General features: G+C 35.8%; 1 protein-coding gene across 1 annotated transcript in view; it reads right to left on the reverse strand.

Annotated features, from left to right (window-relative positions):
- ADGB (androglobin) overlaps positions 1-19293 on the reverse strand; it is a 237711-nt gene that overhangs the window by 159492 nt on the left and 58926 nt on the right. The window contains exons 4-8 of the mRNA XM_011974447.1: positions 18441-18512; positions 15693-15902; positions 8330-8469; positions 5760-5846; positions 335-582 (exon numbers count right to left, since the gene is read on the reverse strand). Coding sequence (XP_011829837.1) covers positions 335-582; positions 5760-5846; positions 8330-8469; positions 15693-15902; positions 18441-18512 — 757 coding nt within the window. The remainder of the gene's footprint in view (positions 1-334; positions 583-5759; positions 5847-8329; positions 8470-15692; positions 15903-18440; positions 18513-19293) is intronic.

Below are 19293 nucleotides of genomic sequence, written 5' to 3' on the forward strand. Positions count from 1 at the left end.
AGAAAGAAAGAAAGAAAGAAAGAAAGAAAGAAAGAGAAAGAAAGAAAGAAAGAAAGAAAGAAAGAAAGAAAGAAAGAAAGAAAGAAAGAAAGAAAAGAGAGCACATTTCTTTGCTTGCTGAGGATGCCCTACTCTGTAACTGAGGAGATTTCAATAAACTATCTCTTCTTACTCGACTCAGTGACTTGTCTTGTATTCCTTGCTGTGTGAGATCAAGAACCCTCTCTTGGGGTGTGGCTCAAAACCACTATTTCTAGCAACACATTAAATACGATTGTAAGGCATTTATACGTAATGTCCATATTGAATCACATTTTGATGTAAAATATCTTACCCTTTGGAACTTTGTCGCTTTTCTCAGAAGCCTTTAGTGTTGTCAAAGAACTTGCAGATTTGAATTCCTTCACATCTTTTATTTCCTTTCCATCCTTTATTTCTTTTCCCTCCTTCCCTTCTTTCCCTGGTTCTTTTAATTTAGAATCTAACACTGCTAGTTTGCTTTCAGAGTTGGCCTCATCTGACAGCTTAAACTCAGGCAATATTTCCTTCAGGAGCTCCCAAACTTTGTCCATGTAGCCTGGGCTACGAGAAAAAATATCAACATTAATTTCCAAACGATGTGTTGTTTTTCTTTCTTGAACTTCGCAAGAAAGTACTGACAGCAAAATCAACTTGCTATTTAATGAATAATTTCAATTGTTACTCAGATTTTTGGTTAAAAGAACAGCATTATATATTAGACATTCAACGAGCTTTCATTGAGTGCCTACTGTGTGCCGGGCTTTGCTGAATCAAAGCTACCAAAACCACGGTGTTATCTCAGGGATCACTCACCCTGGCAGGGAAGCTCATCATGTTAACAACCACGACAGGGAAAGAACATGTCCTTGAGCATCTATTAAGTGGCAGACACTTTTGCATGCATGATCACTTATGCAGAAGGTCCTTATCTCACTAGGCTTCTCTGTGGAATGTGACTGTTGTTTCTTGTTCCTCTTTTAACTCTTCCCTGAGGCTTCCATAACATCCCTCTTTCCTGGTTTTCTTTCTGTTGTTAAAGAAATTCCTTGCAGACTCCTTTGAATACTTCCTTTCTTCTGCTCTCTGTTGACAATTTAATTCTTCTCCCATGGCTCTCCTCTTGGTGTTCTTGCCATTTTACATAATATTTCCTCATATTTTGAGTTTATCCATAAATGTGTGTAACCTCTAAATCATTAGTTCCAGCTCAAACCTCTCTCCTGATATCCAGACTCACATACAACCACCTAATTGGTATTTGTCCCAAACAAATAATAAAAAAATAAGTAAGTAAACAAAAATGCCCTGCATCACCTTCTACTTGGTACTCAAAGCAGAAAATTGAGAATGAACAAGACTCTCTCTTTAAAATCTCCTTCAAATAAAACACAATGTCAGTTGGATTCTACCTTTTCTCAGTGCAGCGGATCACCTTTTCTCCATTCTCATCACCACTTCCTCGGGAGAAGCCCTCAGAAGACCCCCACAAGAATACTGCACAAGCCAGTGTCGTGCTCCACTCCTGCCATTTGCTGTCCTAAGGCTCTGAGCAATCTTTCAAAATCATGAGTCTGATAAAGTCATCCTCCTGTCTACAATCCCTTAATGACATCTGATCATTTTAAGGAGTTTGTAAAAATGTCTCAGCATAGCATAAAAGGCCACTCTATCTATCCGGCTCTTATCCACTTTTCCTGTCCCATTCCTCCTCTAGAATTCCATAGCATGAAACTCAGTTATGCAGAACCATGTGTTTTTCTGGGACTACACCCTATATTCTTCTATTTCCTTGATATTTTTTCTTCGGTGAGTTGGATTTCCCGCCTCAATCAGCTTCATTCATTTTAACTAATCCTTTGAGATCAATTCAAGTATTACGTCCCGCAGGAATTACACAGAAGGCAATACATTGAGCAAAACAAAAGAGGGTCCCTGTTCTTATGGACAATTTTACATCCAATGGATGGATACAACAGAGAGAGAGAGAGAGAGAGAGAGAGAGAGAAAGAGAGAGAGAGAATAACAGCAGTGATAACTTCCATGAGGAAAATGAAATAAGGGAAGCTGAGATGTGGCATAACTTAGGGAAGGAATAACTTACACTGGATGCTCAACTAGGCCTGTCTAAGGAGTTGATGGTTAAGCTTGGTGGGACCCAAATGTGACATACCCAGCTAAGTGAATAATCTGATGAAAGATCATTCCAGGCAGAAAAAAAAAAAATAAGAGCAGCCCATGAAAGAACCACAAGGTAGAGTGAGTTTCATATATTTTGGAAACAGAAAAAAGACTTGGGTGACCAGTAAACGGTTGCCAAGACAGTGATGTGGTCAGAGACTGTGTGAATCAGACAGTGCAGATCTCTGAGGATCATGGTCAAGACTGTAGAACTTCATTCAAGTGTAACAGTTAAACACTGAAAGGTTTTAAGCAAGGAGAATGACATGATCTGATTTACACTTTAGAAAATTATTCTGATTACCAACTTAACTAGAAGAGGGTAAAATACACCCTAAGAGACCAGTTATAAGTCTAATAATGGAGATGTAGAAAAACAAATTGGTTCAGAGTAAGTAGAGAATGTACTATTGACAGAGCTTAGTGAGAGATTATATGTGAGAGGTGAGAAAAATGAGCATTGAAGGATGACCTCTAGTTTTTTTCTTTAGCTTGAATAAATATGTGGATGGTAGTGAAATTCACTGAGATGATGCATTCTAGGGAAGGTACAGTTTGGGAGGTTGAGAATCAAGTGTTCCCTTCCGGATATTCTGAGTTTAAGATACACTTTTGAAAATCCTCATAGCTATGTAACTTAGGCAGTTGTAGATAAACACAGGCAATGTTGACCAGGCATAAACTTGAAAGTCATTGTCAAACCATTTGTTATTTAAAGTTACAGGACAGGAGCCCTGCTACATACCATCACTTAGCAGCTATACGTTGGTTGAGGAACTATCCAAGAAGGCTGAGAAAGAGCAGAAAATAAGAAGGAGAAAAACTCAGAGAGTGTGTTGCTGTGGAAGCCAAGGGAAGCAAGTGTTGCAAAAGGAAATAACTTGTTTAAGAGGATCATATACTGGGATGCAAGTAAATGAGGCAGGAGAGGTGACCACTGGATTTGACAATGTTAAGGACTTTGTTGACCTTAAGAAGAGCCATTTCACTGGTGTGGTGGAAAGGGAAGGTCAAAGACTCAGATGAGAAGAAATGGGGAGTTGAGGAGATGAAGACAGTGTGTACAAACCACTCATTTATTTAGATTTTTTTCTGAGGAAAATAAGAGAAATGGACTGATGACTGGAAAATAATAATTTGTTTCCCTGTGCATCTCTGATCTGCTCAACTCCCTGAACTGCCTCCTATTCATCCCTGGATCCCCACTACCCAGCAGAGTGGCCTTTAGCACATTTTATTTTTTTTTCATTTGATCCCATGACAGCTCTGGAACATAGGTTATAGAGTCTTAACTGATGTTTAAGAGGTTGTTAAGTTGTATGGCATCACACAACCAGCAAATAATTGAGTCAGGATAGAAACAGACTTTTCTGAATCCAAAATCTAGGTTGTATTTCCCATCTACCACATAAAATATACTACACTATGAAAAAGACCTATTCAAACACCACGGAATGAGACCATATAACTTCTTGGACCATTAGGCTTAAAGACAGGGCAGCAGAGTGCTATGTTCACAGATAGACCATGCATCAGAAGCACATGCCAACAAGAGTCCTTTGAAGTGGTTGGATTTCTAATTCCCACTCAGACATGTCATTGTCTCTGCTTCTATTATTACATGGAAAATTAGAAGATACTCTGTTTTGATTTTCAGAGATAAAATTTTATGAATTTTCTAGGCGTGAATTATTCTGATATCTTATTTCTTTATCATCCTCTGGTAGAATTCTGATCATTTCATGTCTCTGGTGTCTCTACTAACTATTGCACAGAGAAAATTGCACTTGCACAGGAAAAACTATAAGCATTCCATCAACACTAAGTATAAAAATTTAGAGAGCTCCATACTTTTAAAATCTCATTCTCTCTCTATTTCTCTCACTAACATTGTCCACATTGTGTCAGGAAGTCATTTAGATATTAGGAAAAGGTTTTCCAAAAGAAGATAAAAAAGAGTGCTATCTTGGCCGTTCCTAAGATAAAAACAAGATCAGTTCCTACTCTCCCGTTTTTTTTTTTTTTTTTCCCTGAAAATACTTTTATTTGAACAAAGCAACCCCTAGTTTATCCTGCTGGAAATATGGTTAAGATGGCAGAATCCAAGTTACTAGGGCCTGTCTTCAATCTCCTCCAATCTCTATTGACCCTGGGCAATTGCAGCTTCCTATTACCAGTCAAAGATCAGAGATGGTCCAGGTTGATAACTGTACTGTGGATTTAATCATCTTGTAAAAGTCAGTATCTGAATTAATGGTATATTCAAATCTATTGTTATAATTCTTTTCTATGCACCTTATCTTGATTATTTTCCAACTGTCAATGGTAAAATGATAAAATAGTACATCTATATTCCTTATGTATTAAATAAAACTATTGTGAAATTATAAGTCAGCATTAAATTGAACAATGTCTCTATTCTATTCTTTACATAATAGCTATTTTTGGACATAAAGAAGCAATTTCTATATATCTAGAATCATATGAAAGAAAGACTGTGGGCTTTGGACCAGCAAGACTTACATGTTCCTAGTTTGGAGGAATTCAACCTCTCTGAGCTTTAGTTTCCTCATCTGAAATGATGGACACCTAGTCGATGGGGTCATGTGGAATATTAAAGGAGGCTATCCTTTCAGGACTGTGATTTTTAAATGAGAAGTAATATACTAAATTACTTGATGCATAATAGCTGTCTTCTTATGATTATTTCCACATAGATGTGGCCAATTAAAAGTTGCTTTTATGTTTCTATATTGAAGTAAGTGTGATAGGTTTATAAGTATAAAGAGAAGTTTGCAAATGTTTTACTATAATAAATAATTACCATTGTTTTAATATTTGTACATCAGATATTTAAAGATTAAATTCATAGTATATATATATAAGTGTGGCAGACCTGCACATGCCACCCCAAAATATGAAGGATTGCTGAGCTACAGGCAATTATGAAGAAACAGATACACAGAAACTCTGTTTTCCCTCAATTTGCCTAAAAGCAAGACATAGATTTACAAAAACTGAGAGGCATCCTGCCCCTCATTGCCTTGTACCAGAGAGAACAGATGTTAACCACTGAAGACAGCTTTGGACCCTTACTGGTCTGAAAATTGTACCAGAGGGATGTACATGAACAAGCTTTCTTAACTAGCCTTTATCTATCATTTATTTGCCTTCCCACAAGTTGCCACCTGTAGAGGCTCAAAGTCATTTTCTTTTGTCTTGTCACTTCTGTAAAAATTGACTGCTCTTTGTTGTATATTTCCCATGGAAATCTACATGGTAATAAGCTGCTGTGTGTTTTTCTCTTGTTAATGTGTCTTCTGTTACAAGAGTCAGTTCCAACAAAGAACCTATGGGGGTCATTCTTCTCCTACATAAGGAAATAGAATTTACACTGAAATTCCCAAGGAACTTTATGTAATACTATAAAATGATATTTTTCCCCAAATTTTGCAAAATATGACCTATCTTGAAATTTTCTTAAAGACTAGGAATATTTTAAAGAAATCTTGGGAAGAAAGAAAAAAATTAGATATGAGCAATTTAATAGTCAAACGTACTGAAGAGAAATGACTTCTGGTAACCACCCTGTGAGCGCATGAATAACCGTGAACTCCCCCAGTTCTCTCCTGTCTGCTACATGGATGCTAAAAAAGAAAACGCATAATGTTATAGGTAGCAACATTTGAAAACACATAAAGATATATAAGAACTAGGAATCATTAATAAACAGCAATATATTCTGATTATTCATTACAATCTGTATTAAAAATACTATCCCAGAAGCCAAATCATTTGTAAAAACACTGAAGTAGGATTTATAATATAATTAATTTCATTTGTATTTGTAAAGCGTACTTCTATGCTTTATTTTTTAAGATCTAAAAGTAATATTAATGCTATATACATAAAATACATTCACATTGTGTATTATAAAATATATAATTAGTATATAATCTATTTTTATAGACTTCTTTTAAAAACAGAACAGTCTCTTTCATCATTCTGATTTCAATAATTATTTTAAGATGTCTTTGAAGCTGTGTGTTAGATCAGTATCATCTATGGCAAGTCAAGATGGGCATCAGAAATCCTTAGATTACTGTGGAGAAACCAGAAACATCTCTTCTGTCCTATACAGAAGAGCGAATCTGTCAGCTTAGCATAAAGTAAAATGAGGATGTGATTAACCAATATCACTATTCTCATCAGGTCTCTTTTTTTTCCCAGAGGTTATTAGTCTATTTACATTTACACACAAAAAAGCCATATCTCCCTTCTGCCCGGGAGTCACGGTTTCAGCTGACTATATGTCAGTGGTGGTGTTAATGGCATTACCAACACATGCGTGCTTTTCTTCAGAAAGAAATCTTACTATCTTAGTCACATGCGCCATTACTTTAAAATGTGCACTGTTTGTTGTTTACGGATTATGAATTTCTATATGTCTACCTATTTCAAAGATAATAAGTGTCTATTGGGATAGATTCCAGACTAGTCTAAACTCCTCATTGGATAAATTTATGAAGTGACTTTGCAAATCAAATAGAAATAATGCTCTTTTCTTTGCATATCTCACATTGATATTGAAGTTACTATGTGTTAATTTGGAAAATGTAGTAAGCTAAACTTCATATCACTATGTACTTCAGATCACTATATACTGTAAAAATCTGAAAAAAATTATGGAAAAATATAAATTGTTCCACATAGGGCAACTTTCCACTAGAAATCCCAAGAAATGTATTACACTTAGCTTGTTGCTTTGTTTACTAACTGAATTTTTTTAAAAAAATAATAATAACCCCAATACTTGTGTTGCTATAAAGTTCTACTGAACTATAGCTTTAAGAAAGATAAAATACGACTCCAATTATCCAGGTCATGTATTCAATGCCTCACTGCTCTAGCAGCTCTGATTCTCAGAACTTCAAGTTATGTCTGAGAACTAGAAACATTCAGAACATATTTTTCCCCAAATAAATGAACATGCCACCAATACGAATACTTAGTGATATTCAACTACCTACAAATATCTGGGCTGAGTTTTTGTAAAAATCATTGCAATTAAGTGCTAAAAGCTGGGTGAAACTAATTTCCAAAGGAAAACTGAGGGCTGGTAAGAAAAAAACAGAAATGAAGAGGATGGGAGTAGGAATGGTTGTTTTTGTTTTTTAGCCTTGGGAGAGAAAAATGAAGCTGTGCCTAAAGAAAATCCGCACAAAGCAGACCTGGCTTCTGACTGACATTGCAATGTTTATAGAAGGGGAGGGGGCTGAGCTGTGAGCAAATGTCTAACATGTACTGTTAAAGCATGTGGGTGTGTTCTATTAAATATCAAGAATCTTTGACAAACTGCAGGAGGTGGATGTGTATAAAATCCCAGCCTGTGCAATGTATGTGAAAATTCTTCCAGTGAACAATGACGCAAAATTGCCATGCATTTCCAACTCAATCATCAAAGCTTTTTTGTATCGTTAGGGCCAGGATGATATGACTTCTTTTCTCCGGAAGTGTAAGCTGAGAGAATAGAGCATAGCAGACGTGTCTCATATGCATTGGTGCACAAGTCAGGCAGGAATATAAGACAGAAGCCAATTTTGCAAGAATATTGAAGAAAATATGAGTAGTTTTCATCATGAATGTATCAAAAGTGACCAATGTTACCAAAATCATGAAGCGCACATTGACATCTTTCAGAAAAGTTCAGGTTTTTCAAGATTATTAAATTATTGCTGCATATACAGAACATAAAACTTTAACTAGATTTCAGGATATATTATTCAGTTTTTAGATGAACCAATATTTTTCTTCACAAAACAATTTTTTCTCCTATTAAACGAAGTATCATTTTTCATGATCAACTTCGCATTCACAGTAAGTCAGCATTGAATATAGAATAATTTCTGGGTATTTCTTTTCTTGGAGGAATTTTGCATTACTGTTAAGCTAATAGAACAAATCAGTGGCTTTAGCACATTTGATTTTATACTGGAACATTTACATTGTTTAGGGAAAAAAGCTCTCTTTTAACCAATTTTTAAAAAATAAACTATGCAATACGAATGTATAGTTAATGTTTTTGTTTGCTTTTCTCTATTCATGTGAGTGACAATGTGTCATTACATACTCATTATCTGCCAGCTTGATAATAGCTTTAGACAAAAGCATTGGCCACAGTTCAAATTCGTAAGTTGTAGCTGGAAGCAATAGATTGTTATCTTCATCAAAAGGCAGAAAGTCATCAATTGTTATCTTTCTCCAGCAACCCTAAAAATAAGATGAAAGAAATGTAATACCATGAATGACTTACAGTCTTTTCTCTCGTAAATTATTGCACATGACTGACATTATTATTTACTGTTTTCCAATTTTATTTTAGCTTCTTACACTTAAAGACTGAGATACTGGATTTCAATACTACTCTGGTTGAATATTTTAGCTTATTGCTTTATTTTACATAATCACAGCACACCCATGTCTATATCAATACTGTCCTTATTTATGAGGTCTTGTGCACAAATTCTTGGGAGCCTCTTACTGCATAATGAAGTAAATTAAGGTGTTTCAAGTAGCAGAACCAAAACATTATACAACCATGAATAAGCTTGGACATAATCAAATGACTTAATATAGTCAAAATACAAATTCTCCAAATATAACTTTAGTAATTATTGCTTGATACATCCTCACTGACCTTACACTTCCAATTCTTATATTATTTGCTACTCCTCATTAATTTCTTGATCAACAAGAAACCACAGAGAGATAAGCCAGATGCAAAAGGATACTGTATGAGTTCTAAATATATATATATAGAACATATCTTTTCTGAACATAAAAAAATACATTTGTGTGTGCGTGTGTGTGTGTGTGTGTGTGTGTGTGTATGTGTGTATACATATGGAATGTTTCTTCCCAAAATTCATGTGTTGAAATCCTAATGCCCAATGTGATAGAACTAGATAAAAAGGAGGGTAAAGCCCTCATGAATGGGATTTGTGCCCTTTTAAGAAGCCGAAGAAATCACAATTTTTCTCTTCCACCATGTAAGTTTACAGCAAGAAAATGGCCAGCCATTTATGAACCAGGGAGCAGGGCTTTGGCAGACACCAAATCTACCAGTGCCTTGATCTTGGACTTCCCAGCCTCCAGAAATATAAAAAATAAATTTCTGTTGTTTACAAGTCACCAGTCTATGGTATTCTGCCTTAGTTCTTACAAGACTAATGTTATCAAGGTTATATATCCATATATGTATATATAAAACCTTAATATTATTTTATACATAAAAGTACATATTTATATAATTCTATATTTATTATATTTTATAATATAATTCTATATTTATTATGTTTTATAATGTAATTATATATTTACATAATTATATAAATATATGACCTTAATATTAAGATTATTATGATCTACCCTATTAAGATGTAGATATTATTATCAAGATATATTATTAAGATTAAGGTATGTAGTATATACATTATAGCATGTATATTCATATGTGCAATATATAACACTATTAAGTTATATATATATGACATACAAGAAGATTGTGGAATGAAGTCTTATTATCTGGGTAGCAAACAAAAGTGGCAGACCAGAATAGTACATATCAGAGGCTTTATAAACTAAACTGGCATTTCAGACACAGCCTATAAATGTGAGCCAGGATATGCTTTCTCAATCTAAACACGTTGACTACTTGCTAATATATAAAACTAATTAGCAATCAGACTTGTAAAACATAACACTACAAATATTCAGGAAACTGTATAAAATTACCTATCATAGCAAAACCCAGAAAAGTCTCAATTTCAATGGGAAAATATAATCAACAGAGCACAAAACCAAAATGACAGAGAAATTAGAATTATTAAATAAGAAATTTACAGCAATTATCATAAAAATATTCCAACAAGCAACTATGAACACTCTTGAAACAAATTCAAAAATAGAAACTCTCAGCAAAGAAACAGAAATTTTAAACTTAAAATTAAACTAAAAAGCAACTCTTAGTTGATGAGATCAATAGCAGAATGCAGATAGCATAGAAATTAGTGAACTAGACATTTAGATCAATAAAAATTATGAATAACAGGAAAATATAGTATCAATAATCATATAAGGCTCAGGGACCTGTGTGGATATTGCAAAAAGATATAATATTCATGTCATTGTAGTCATTGAAAAAAAAAAGAATGTGGGGCTAAAAATATATTTGAAGGAATAATGGCTGAAAACTCTCCCAAATTGTCATAAGACATAAACCTACAAATTCAAGGAAATCAGACTAAACCAAATAGGATAAACTCAAAGAATTCTACAGCCAGACACATCAAATTCAAACTTCTTAAAAATTAAGACAAAAGAAGAAAAGCTTGAAAGCCAGCAGCAAGAGAAAACCCGTTACAGGGGAAGGGCAGATTGCTTTCCAGGAGCCAGGGAAGCCAGAAGAATAATTTTGGCTGGCCTGGAGGATAATTCCAGAAGGCTGGAAAGTTAACGGCACACTAAGTATCAAATGGTAAAAGAAAAGTACTGCTAACTCAGAATTGTATCACAGGGGAAATATTATTTAAGATTAAGTGTAAGATAAACACATTCTCAGATAAAGGAAAGATAAGATAATTTGTCATCATCAGACTAACTCAAAAGGAATGGTGAAATAAAATTTTTCAGAAATAAAAAGAAAGGAGAATTAAAGGACAAATGGAGCATCAAGTATGAGAAAGCATAAAGGAAAAATTTTACATGCCCATTAAAATATTTACTTAAAATTAAAATATAAAAAAATAAATATATGACTAAATGTGGTACTCTTCAAGTTTTTTATATTGTGTTTGAATTTAAAAGCAAAATTTATGATGAGGTTTTCAATATATACACAGTAAATGTTTAAGAAAACTGTATCAGTGGTTGGGTGTGGTGGCTCACACCTGTAATCACAACACTTTGGGAGGCCGGGACAGGAGGATCACTTGAGGTCAGGAGTTCAAGACAAGCCTGCACAACATAGTGAGACCCTGTCTCTATAAAAAATAAAATTAGTCAGGCGTGATGATGGCATGCCTGTAGTTCTAGCTACTTGGGAGGCTGAGGCAAGAGGATCACTAGAGCCCAGGAGTTGGAGGCTGCAGTGAGCTATAATTGTGCTACCACACTCCAGCCTGAGTGACAGAGTCAGATCCTATTTCAAAAAAAAAAAAAAAAAAGAAAAAGAAAAAAAAAAACAAAAAGAAAAAAGAAAAGAAAGTTATATTAGAAAAGGAGGAATATAAAGGGGACTAACTGGTGGTAAAATATTTATATTCCAATTTAAGTGGTAAAATGCTGATACTAGTTGACTGTGATAAGCTATGCATATATATTTTAATTCATAGAGCAAAGAGATTTGCTTGAAAGCACTATAGGTCAATCAAAATGGAATCCTAAGGAATGCCCAAGAAACATGCAGGATTAAAGGAAATTGGATTAAGGATGCAATAAATATAAAGTAACACAAAAAAAATAAGAAAGGTAACAAAGAATAAACAAATAATAGAATCACAGACTTCAATTCTAATTACATCAAATATGGATGTTCGTTACAGACAAATTAAAATACAGGAGTAACTTGAATATACTTATCAAAAATTAAGAATTTGCAAATATTTTGATGAAATAATTCCATATGGTAGAAATCCTAAAAAAAAAAAAAAAAGTCCTTACAAATGGTCAAAGACTATATACATAAAGATGAAATTTTACAGCATTGTTTGTTTTGGTAAAACACTGGTCCAAACCTAAATGTTTACCAATATGAAAAGAGCAATATATATTATATTTACATAGCTCATACAATGGAGTACAAAGTAGATCAATATATATTAGCATAGAAAATGCCTATGTATAGGGAAAATAATAGTTTACAGAATAATACATTTCTATGACCTTATTGTTATGAATTATATACAATAGTTGTATGTATGTTTATAAGAATAGAAGAAAGCTTAGGAGGATATACATAAATCATTTGCTGTGATTAAATAGGGTAAACTTACAGGGAGCTTTCATTGCATACTTTTAACATTTTAATAGTATTTGAATTTCCTTTATTAAAAGCATATATAATATTATAAATAGTGATATAAAGTGTGTTCATTTTGGAACAAAGTAACCGAATGATAGAAAAATAATTTCTCATAGTTTATATCTTGAAAACATTGTTCCTCAAATTTAATGAACAAAAATGTCACTGGATGAGAGAGTTTACTTATAATGCAGGATTGCAGGTTCTACCCTGGAGAAGTAATAATGCATATTTTATAAACTCATGAGGTCTGGAGCGAGGCACGGGAAGCAGATGTTTAAGAAGTACAACAGCTAGTTTGATGTTGGGGGGTTTCTGCACCCCATAGTTAGGAAACTCTGAATTCTGCAATAACATTATGGTAAAGCAGTAAAAGGCTCAATCAGAGATAAAGCAAATGCATATTTTATGTAAATATATTGATGGCAACTGGGAAAAATTATTGGTCCTAATGTGTGTGTTTTCTCTGTTTATCGGAGACAAATGAAAGCACAGAGACACTCAGAGAAAAGCTGCCAATAGCAACACATATTTCAAGTGGAGAGCAACAGCTAACCTGCTTCTTTCAGGGGCCCAAAGGAAAGCTGCCATTGGAAGGCACTTGACGAGACGATCTGTGTCCCAGCATTAGTATCATCATTCCCAGGTGAAGGAGAGGAGAGAGCTGCTCTGTGTCATAACCTTGTTCTTAACGCTACTCAATACGTTTTTACCTGGCTGAGGTCAAAGACCCTTGATGCAATTTACTTTGAATCCAAATTGGAAATAATGAAAATACTTTCATAGGAAAATTGATAAGCTGGTGTGAAAATCAGAATTTTAAATGTCATGCAGAGAGAGTCTGAGAGGTTGGTTTTCCTCAAAGAAGTGATAAAGGCAAATGCTTTACAGGACAAAGTGAAAGAGGGAGAAGAATATTTATGATAAGGCAGAGAAGGAAAAGCAATTTCCAATAAGAAAAAGGCAAGAATGCCTCAAGAAGCTAACGAAGAAAAACAGTGAGAAGAAGACTCATCATGTCTCACAAGATAGGAAATGGGAAAGAAAATAAATGTAGGGTATAAGATGAATCAGGAGTGTATTGTACCAAATCATGAAGTAGAAGTAATAATGCATATTTTATAAACATGTTTCCCAAATATTCACAGAGAGAAGCAAATGACAGACATGTACAAATGCTGAACTAGAATTGGAAGAGAAAACAATCAAAATCAAATTGTGTGTGTCTGGAAAGGGAAGAAAATAATAAAAACAACAACAACATAGTATTTTCATGTAAGAATTGACTCTAACTTCTTATTAATGTTAATATGTATGCAGATACTGACTCAGTCCTACCAGCTGGGGATCAGATAGAAAGAAATAAAAATTTCTGCCCCTAGACTAGAGAGAACAGATTCTACTAATCAGAAAACCAGGCAGCCGCCTCTATATCACATGCCTACCAAAATAATTTATAGGGAACAAGTATGTCAGTGCTCACAGCATCCTCTACAGGCATTCTTCTGATGAGACCACTGAGGAAACAGAAGGAGCCAGTGGAGTTGAGGTCCAGTTTCTACCACACTGTTCCCTAAAGGGCTAAATATCTAGAGATGGGCTAAATGACTGGACCAGACTGAGGTTTCCAAAGTGGCCTCAATACATTTTTAAAGAAATTTCTGAACCAAGTGGAGTTGGGCTTGTGAAGAATCAGTATGTTTAAGGAGAAATAAGTCATATTTTCTTTGCAAAATGGAAGGTGATGTTAATGAAGGTTAACTCCTATGCAGGAGGAAATTTGAAAACCAAGGAGGGATGTCAGGAAGCAGAAAGAGAAAATGAGAAATAAATCAACAAGGTTGGTTCAATGTTTTAAAATACTTCATAGTTTTGACCTTCCTCCCACCTCAAGTTTAGACAAATGTGGGACAGGAACCCAGGCATTTTACCTCCTCACTTTTCCTCTGCATACCTTCTTTCTATACTCCCTCAACACTATCCACTAGGTTTTTCACCTTTTTAGTACCACAGCCTTCTGCTTGCGCCTCTGCACAGATTTAAAACTCTGAAGTCTAGTCTAGAAAATAGTGCTCTCGATTGGTAAATAAATAAGATAAAGTAACTTAGAAAGTTATTTTCTCTCCTAACAAAATTTCAAGGCCAATTTTCTTGCTGTGAATGTTCAAAAAACAAAAATCCAGTTTTGGATATTAGAAGCTGTATTACCTTTTTCCCTTTTCCCTTCCCATTGTAATTATAATAGTAATTCCTCATTATTGGCCCTTCAACATTCCCCATCCCAGGAAGACAGATGGCTCAGGCCTATGAAAGAAAAAGTCACATTTTCATAAATATATAATGGAATTAATAACTTTTAGTACTTTCCCATTCCTTTAAATGTTCAAGGAGAACATTCTTTTCCAGTGACAAGGGCCAAGAAAAACCCAAAGGCATTTGATATGATCTAGCATTGCTAATTTAGTGTGAGTCTGCTTTGCCATATTTATAACGGGTTTTGGATCCTGTTCATATTTCCTACTATTCCATTTGCTTTCCTTTTAGGCAGAGGTAACATCTTCCTGTCTCAGAGTAAGATCTGTTCGCATGAAAACAAATCTCAAGTTCAGGACAAATTGCTGATGGGATCAGGCCCCTCAGCTACAGCAAAAGCCAGAAGAGGGACTGGACCACAGGCTAGCACTTCCTCCTGCCCATGACCCCTGACACCACATCAGAGAAGAAAGAGGAAGGGGGAAGCCCGGTGCATCCACCTGCCTGCCCCGCTTGCTCAGCATGAGAGTGCAGAGGCAGCGGCAAGATCAGCATCTACAATGAGTGGCCATACCTCAGTGGTCTAGGCAGAACCCGTTTAAAATGCCCATAGGACTGGCATCACAGGAGAAGCAACTGTGTTTCGCATTAATCACAAATTACACATTCAGGACAGTTTCTCTCTGTAGCTACACAATTGATATCCTATAAAAACTGCATTATCTTGTACTAGCCTAAGTAATGGTGTGCAAGGCAACCTTCCTTCCTTCCTTCGTTCCTTCGTTCCTTCCTTCCTTCCTTCCTTCCTTCTCTCTCTTTTTTTTTTGGAGTTTCCCTCTTGCTGCCCAGGCTGGAGTGTAATGGCGTGACCTTAGCTCACTCAAACTGCCTCCCAGGTTCAAGCAATTCTCCCACCTTGGCCTCCAGAGTAGATGGGATTACAGGCACCCACCACCGTACCCAGCTAATTTTTTGTCTTTTTAGTAGCGACAGCATTTCACCATGTTGCCCAGGCTGGTTGCGAACTCCTGATCTCAGGTGATCCACCAGCCTTGGCCTCCCAAAGTGCTGTGATTACAGGCATGAGCCACCACACCAGGCCAAGTATATTTCAATATGAAAGACTCATGAGTTTTCATGCACGTGAAAATGAACTTACCATCCAGTAAAGTTTCACAACATACTTTCCATAGCTATTGAACAAAGGCATATGACCCTTCACAGCCTTGCACAGAGAGTATATGTGTTCCCAGGGCTTCCAGGGGAGAAGAGGAGGTTCCCCTGAGGTCCCCTTAACATAGTTGCTCAAAATTCCTCCATTGAAGATCTTCCACACTGCATAGATTTCACTGATAATCCACCTCATCAGCTAGAGACAAAAAACATTAGTGTTAATTGGTTATTTTTCAGTTGTAGGTACTGTAATTTAGGAAGAAATACAGTAAAAAGAAATCCACTTCCAAGAATAATATCAAATTATACATATTATGTATTCCATACTTTCATTTCTGATCTACAGAATAAAATTGTAGGTCTTGCTTTTGTTTTTGGGAAATACAGTCACAATACAAACTAAAATGTCTCATACTAAACATACTCGTAGCTAAGAAAGCTGTCTGCTGAAGTAAACTGTGGGTGATTTGGCATCGACTTCTATTTGACACTGACATTCATATCAGTGGTGTGTGTGTGTGAGAGAGAGAGAGAAATCTTCTGATAATTGTGACAAATGAGTGAGCTACTCTTTGGTAAATGTTGAGATATTTGAGAAGGATATTATCTCTTGTATGTCAATAGGACCAATTAGAGAAGGAATGAGATCTGAAAGAATTAAAATGGGGTAGACATGTAAATATACTGTAAATTCCATATGTCATGGGTTGATCTGTAACTGTTGAAATGCTCTAAGTAAAACATTCCCTTGCAGTGTTTTTAACAGGCAGCAAGGCCCAGTGGGTCGATGGACTTCAGAGTGGAAACAAAGACCAAAATTTGAATCCTCTTTCAGATCTTCACAGCCTTCTGCTTTTGGGAAAGTTGCTTCCACCTCGTAAGTTGCAGTTCCTCATCTGTAGAACGTAGATAATAGTAGCTATTTTTCAGCATTTTTTTGTGAGGACTAGAAGCAGTATGTAAGAAATCTCTAGGTCACAGTGGCTGTTCAATAAAGCCATTGTTACCTCAGTAGTATCTGATTTTCTGAAATATTCATCTCATGTTTAACTGCCTGGTTTATGAGGAAATTAAATATTTAATATTGGCCTTATATGATTTATGTTTCTCTTAATTTGAGTTATCTAGGAAATTCTTAATGTTTGGTAAAGTAGAAAAAGACAAAGCAGGTATCCTCCTGTATATCTGGAAATTTTATTGTAGAATATTTTATACTTTCCTTCCCTTGAAAAATGAAAAGCTAAAGTCTAAGTGGGTTTAGGATTCATAAAATAGGTGTATTTTATACTAAAACATAAAACAAATTAGAGATAATTTTATACTAATATGTATAACTGGTTGAAGAAATATAACATTTTGATTTTAATATTGGTCAAGATATTGAAGAGAAGAAAAAGTATTTCAAGCAATATTGACTATGCCTCACTCCTCTGAGTCTTAGGAGAAAATAAGTTTTAAAAGTTCTTGTTTCTGATTTAATTAACTTAGAGGAGTGGAACAGGCCTGCTTGTATGGATAAAACCCGACCCAACATGGGGCGGGGAGGTGGGGAGTAGGAGGTGGGGGGATGAGTTCTCACCAGAAGTAGGACAGCTGTATTGCAATCCAAGTACACCCCAATTTCCCTTGTACTATCACATCATACAACATCACTATACCCGCCCTCTTGATGTGGCATAGGACAAGATGGGCAGCCACTTCATGTCCAATGCTGGTCATATGGATCCCAAGGGGAAAAGCCCAGAGGGAGAGAGTACAGCTACTCTGAGACCGGGGGCAGGAGAATAGAGGCTCACTAAACTCAGGTAAAGAGACTTCATTTTCCTTTTGAATGTTGGTGTGTAAAATACTGTTACCTTAAGTGAAATAAGCCAAACAAAGACAAACAACTGCATGATTTCACATATATGTGGAATCTAAAAATGCAGAAGTCTGAGAAACGGACAGAGAAATGGTGGTTACCAGGGTCTGGAAGGAGGGGGATATGGGGAAGATGTTGGTAAGGGGTACAAAGTTTTAGTTCTGAAAGATAAGTTATGGAGATCTACTTGCAACAATGCAGCTGTAGTTAACAATATTGTATTGTATACCTGAAATTTGCTCAGAGAATAGATCTTCAGTGTTCTTAACACACATATATACATACACAATAACACACACAATAATACACAATATTAACTGACACACACAATAACTGAGTTGATGTTTATGTTGATTAGCTTAATTGTGATAAATATTTAACAATGTATATCAAATCATCAAGTTGTATACCTTAAATATATACAATCTTTGGCCAGAAACAGGGGCTGATGCTTGTAATCCCAGCACTTTGGGAGGCCGTGTGGGAGGATTGCTTGAGCCCAGGAGATCGAGACCAGCCTGGAAAATGTGGTGCGATCTCATCTCTACCAAAAATTTTAAAATTAGCTGGGGGTGACGGCACATCCCTGTAGTCCCAGCTACCAGGAATCTGAGGTGGGAGGATCATTTTTAGCCCAGGAGGTTGAGACTGCACTGAGCTGTGTTCACACCACTGCACTCTAGCCTGAGCAACAGAGCAAGACTTTGTCTCAAACACCAACCCCCATAGATATTTTTCAATATTATATATGTATATATAATACCAAAACTTAAAGGTGAACAAGGGAGAATTGAAATCGACTGTCTGGGAATGGTTTAAGTAGGACTGGAAGGCAATTCATGATGAGACTTTAGTTCATATTTCTGTACATACCTCACTGCAGAGTAAATGTTCATTTGCTGAAAATAAGTCAAACGTTATTTCGTTTTTCACAACTACCGGAGTCTGAAAAAAATATATATAGAGGTATATATTACTCCTTAAGAAAAATAATAAAAGAGTAATTTAATGAAACAGTTTTAATCCATTTATGCCTGAGGTTGCAATTTTTTGAATTTTTGCAATCAGACCTTGGCGATGACCTTGAGCAGTAGGATATAAATAACTCCTACCTGCTTAACGTTCCAATAATGGAACACTAGGCATAAATCGGTTGGTGCTGGAAATAGGCCAACCTGATTCAAACTGTTTGAAGACAATTTTTTCATGAACCAAGGAGTCAGGGATGGTTTGGGGATGATTCAAGCACATTACATTTATTGTGTGCTTCATTTCTACTATTATTCCATTGTAATATATAATAAAATAATTATACAACTCACCATAATGTAGAATCAGTGGGAGCCCTGAGCTTGTTTTCCTGCAATTAGATAGTCCCATCTGGGGGTGACTGGAGACACTGACAAATCATCAGGCATTAGATTTTCATAAGGAGTGCACAACCTAGATTCCTCACATGCATGCGCAGTTCACAATAAGGTTCACACTGCTATGAAAACCTAATGCTGCTGCTGATCTGACAGGAGGCGGAGCTCAGCTGATAATGCAAGTGATGTGGAGCGGCAGTGAGTACAGATGAAGCTTTGCTTGCTCGCCCGCCGCTCACCTCCTGCTGTGTGGCCCGGTTCCAAACAGGCCACAGATTGGTACTGGTCCATGGACCAGGGTTGGGGACCACAGGCCACAGATTGGTACTGGTCCATGGACCAGGGTTGGGGACCACAGG

This window comes from Mandrillus leucophaeus, unplaced genomic scaffold (assembly GCF_000951045.1).
Source record: "Mandrillus leucophaeus isolate KB7577 unplaced genomic scaffold, Mleu.le_1.0 Scaffold1451, whole genome shotgun sequence".
Lineage (NCBI taxonomy): Eukaryota > Metazoa > Chordata > Mammalia > Primates > Cercopithecidae > Mandrillus > Mandrillus leucophaeus.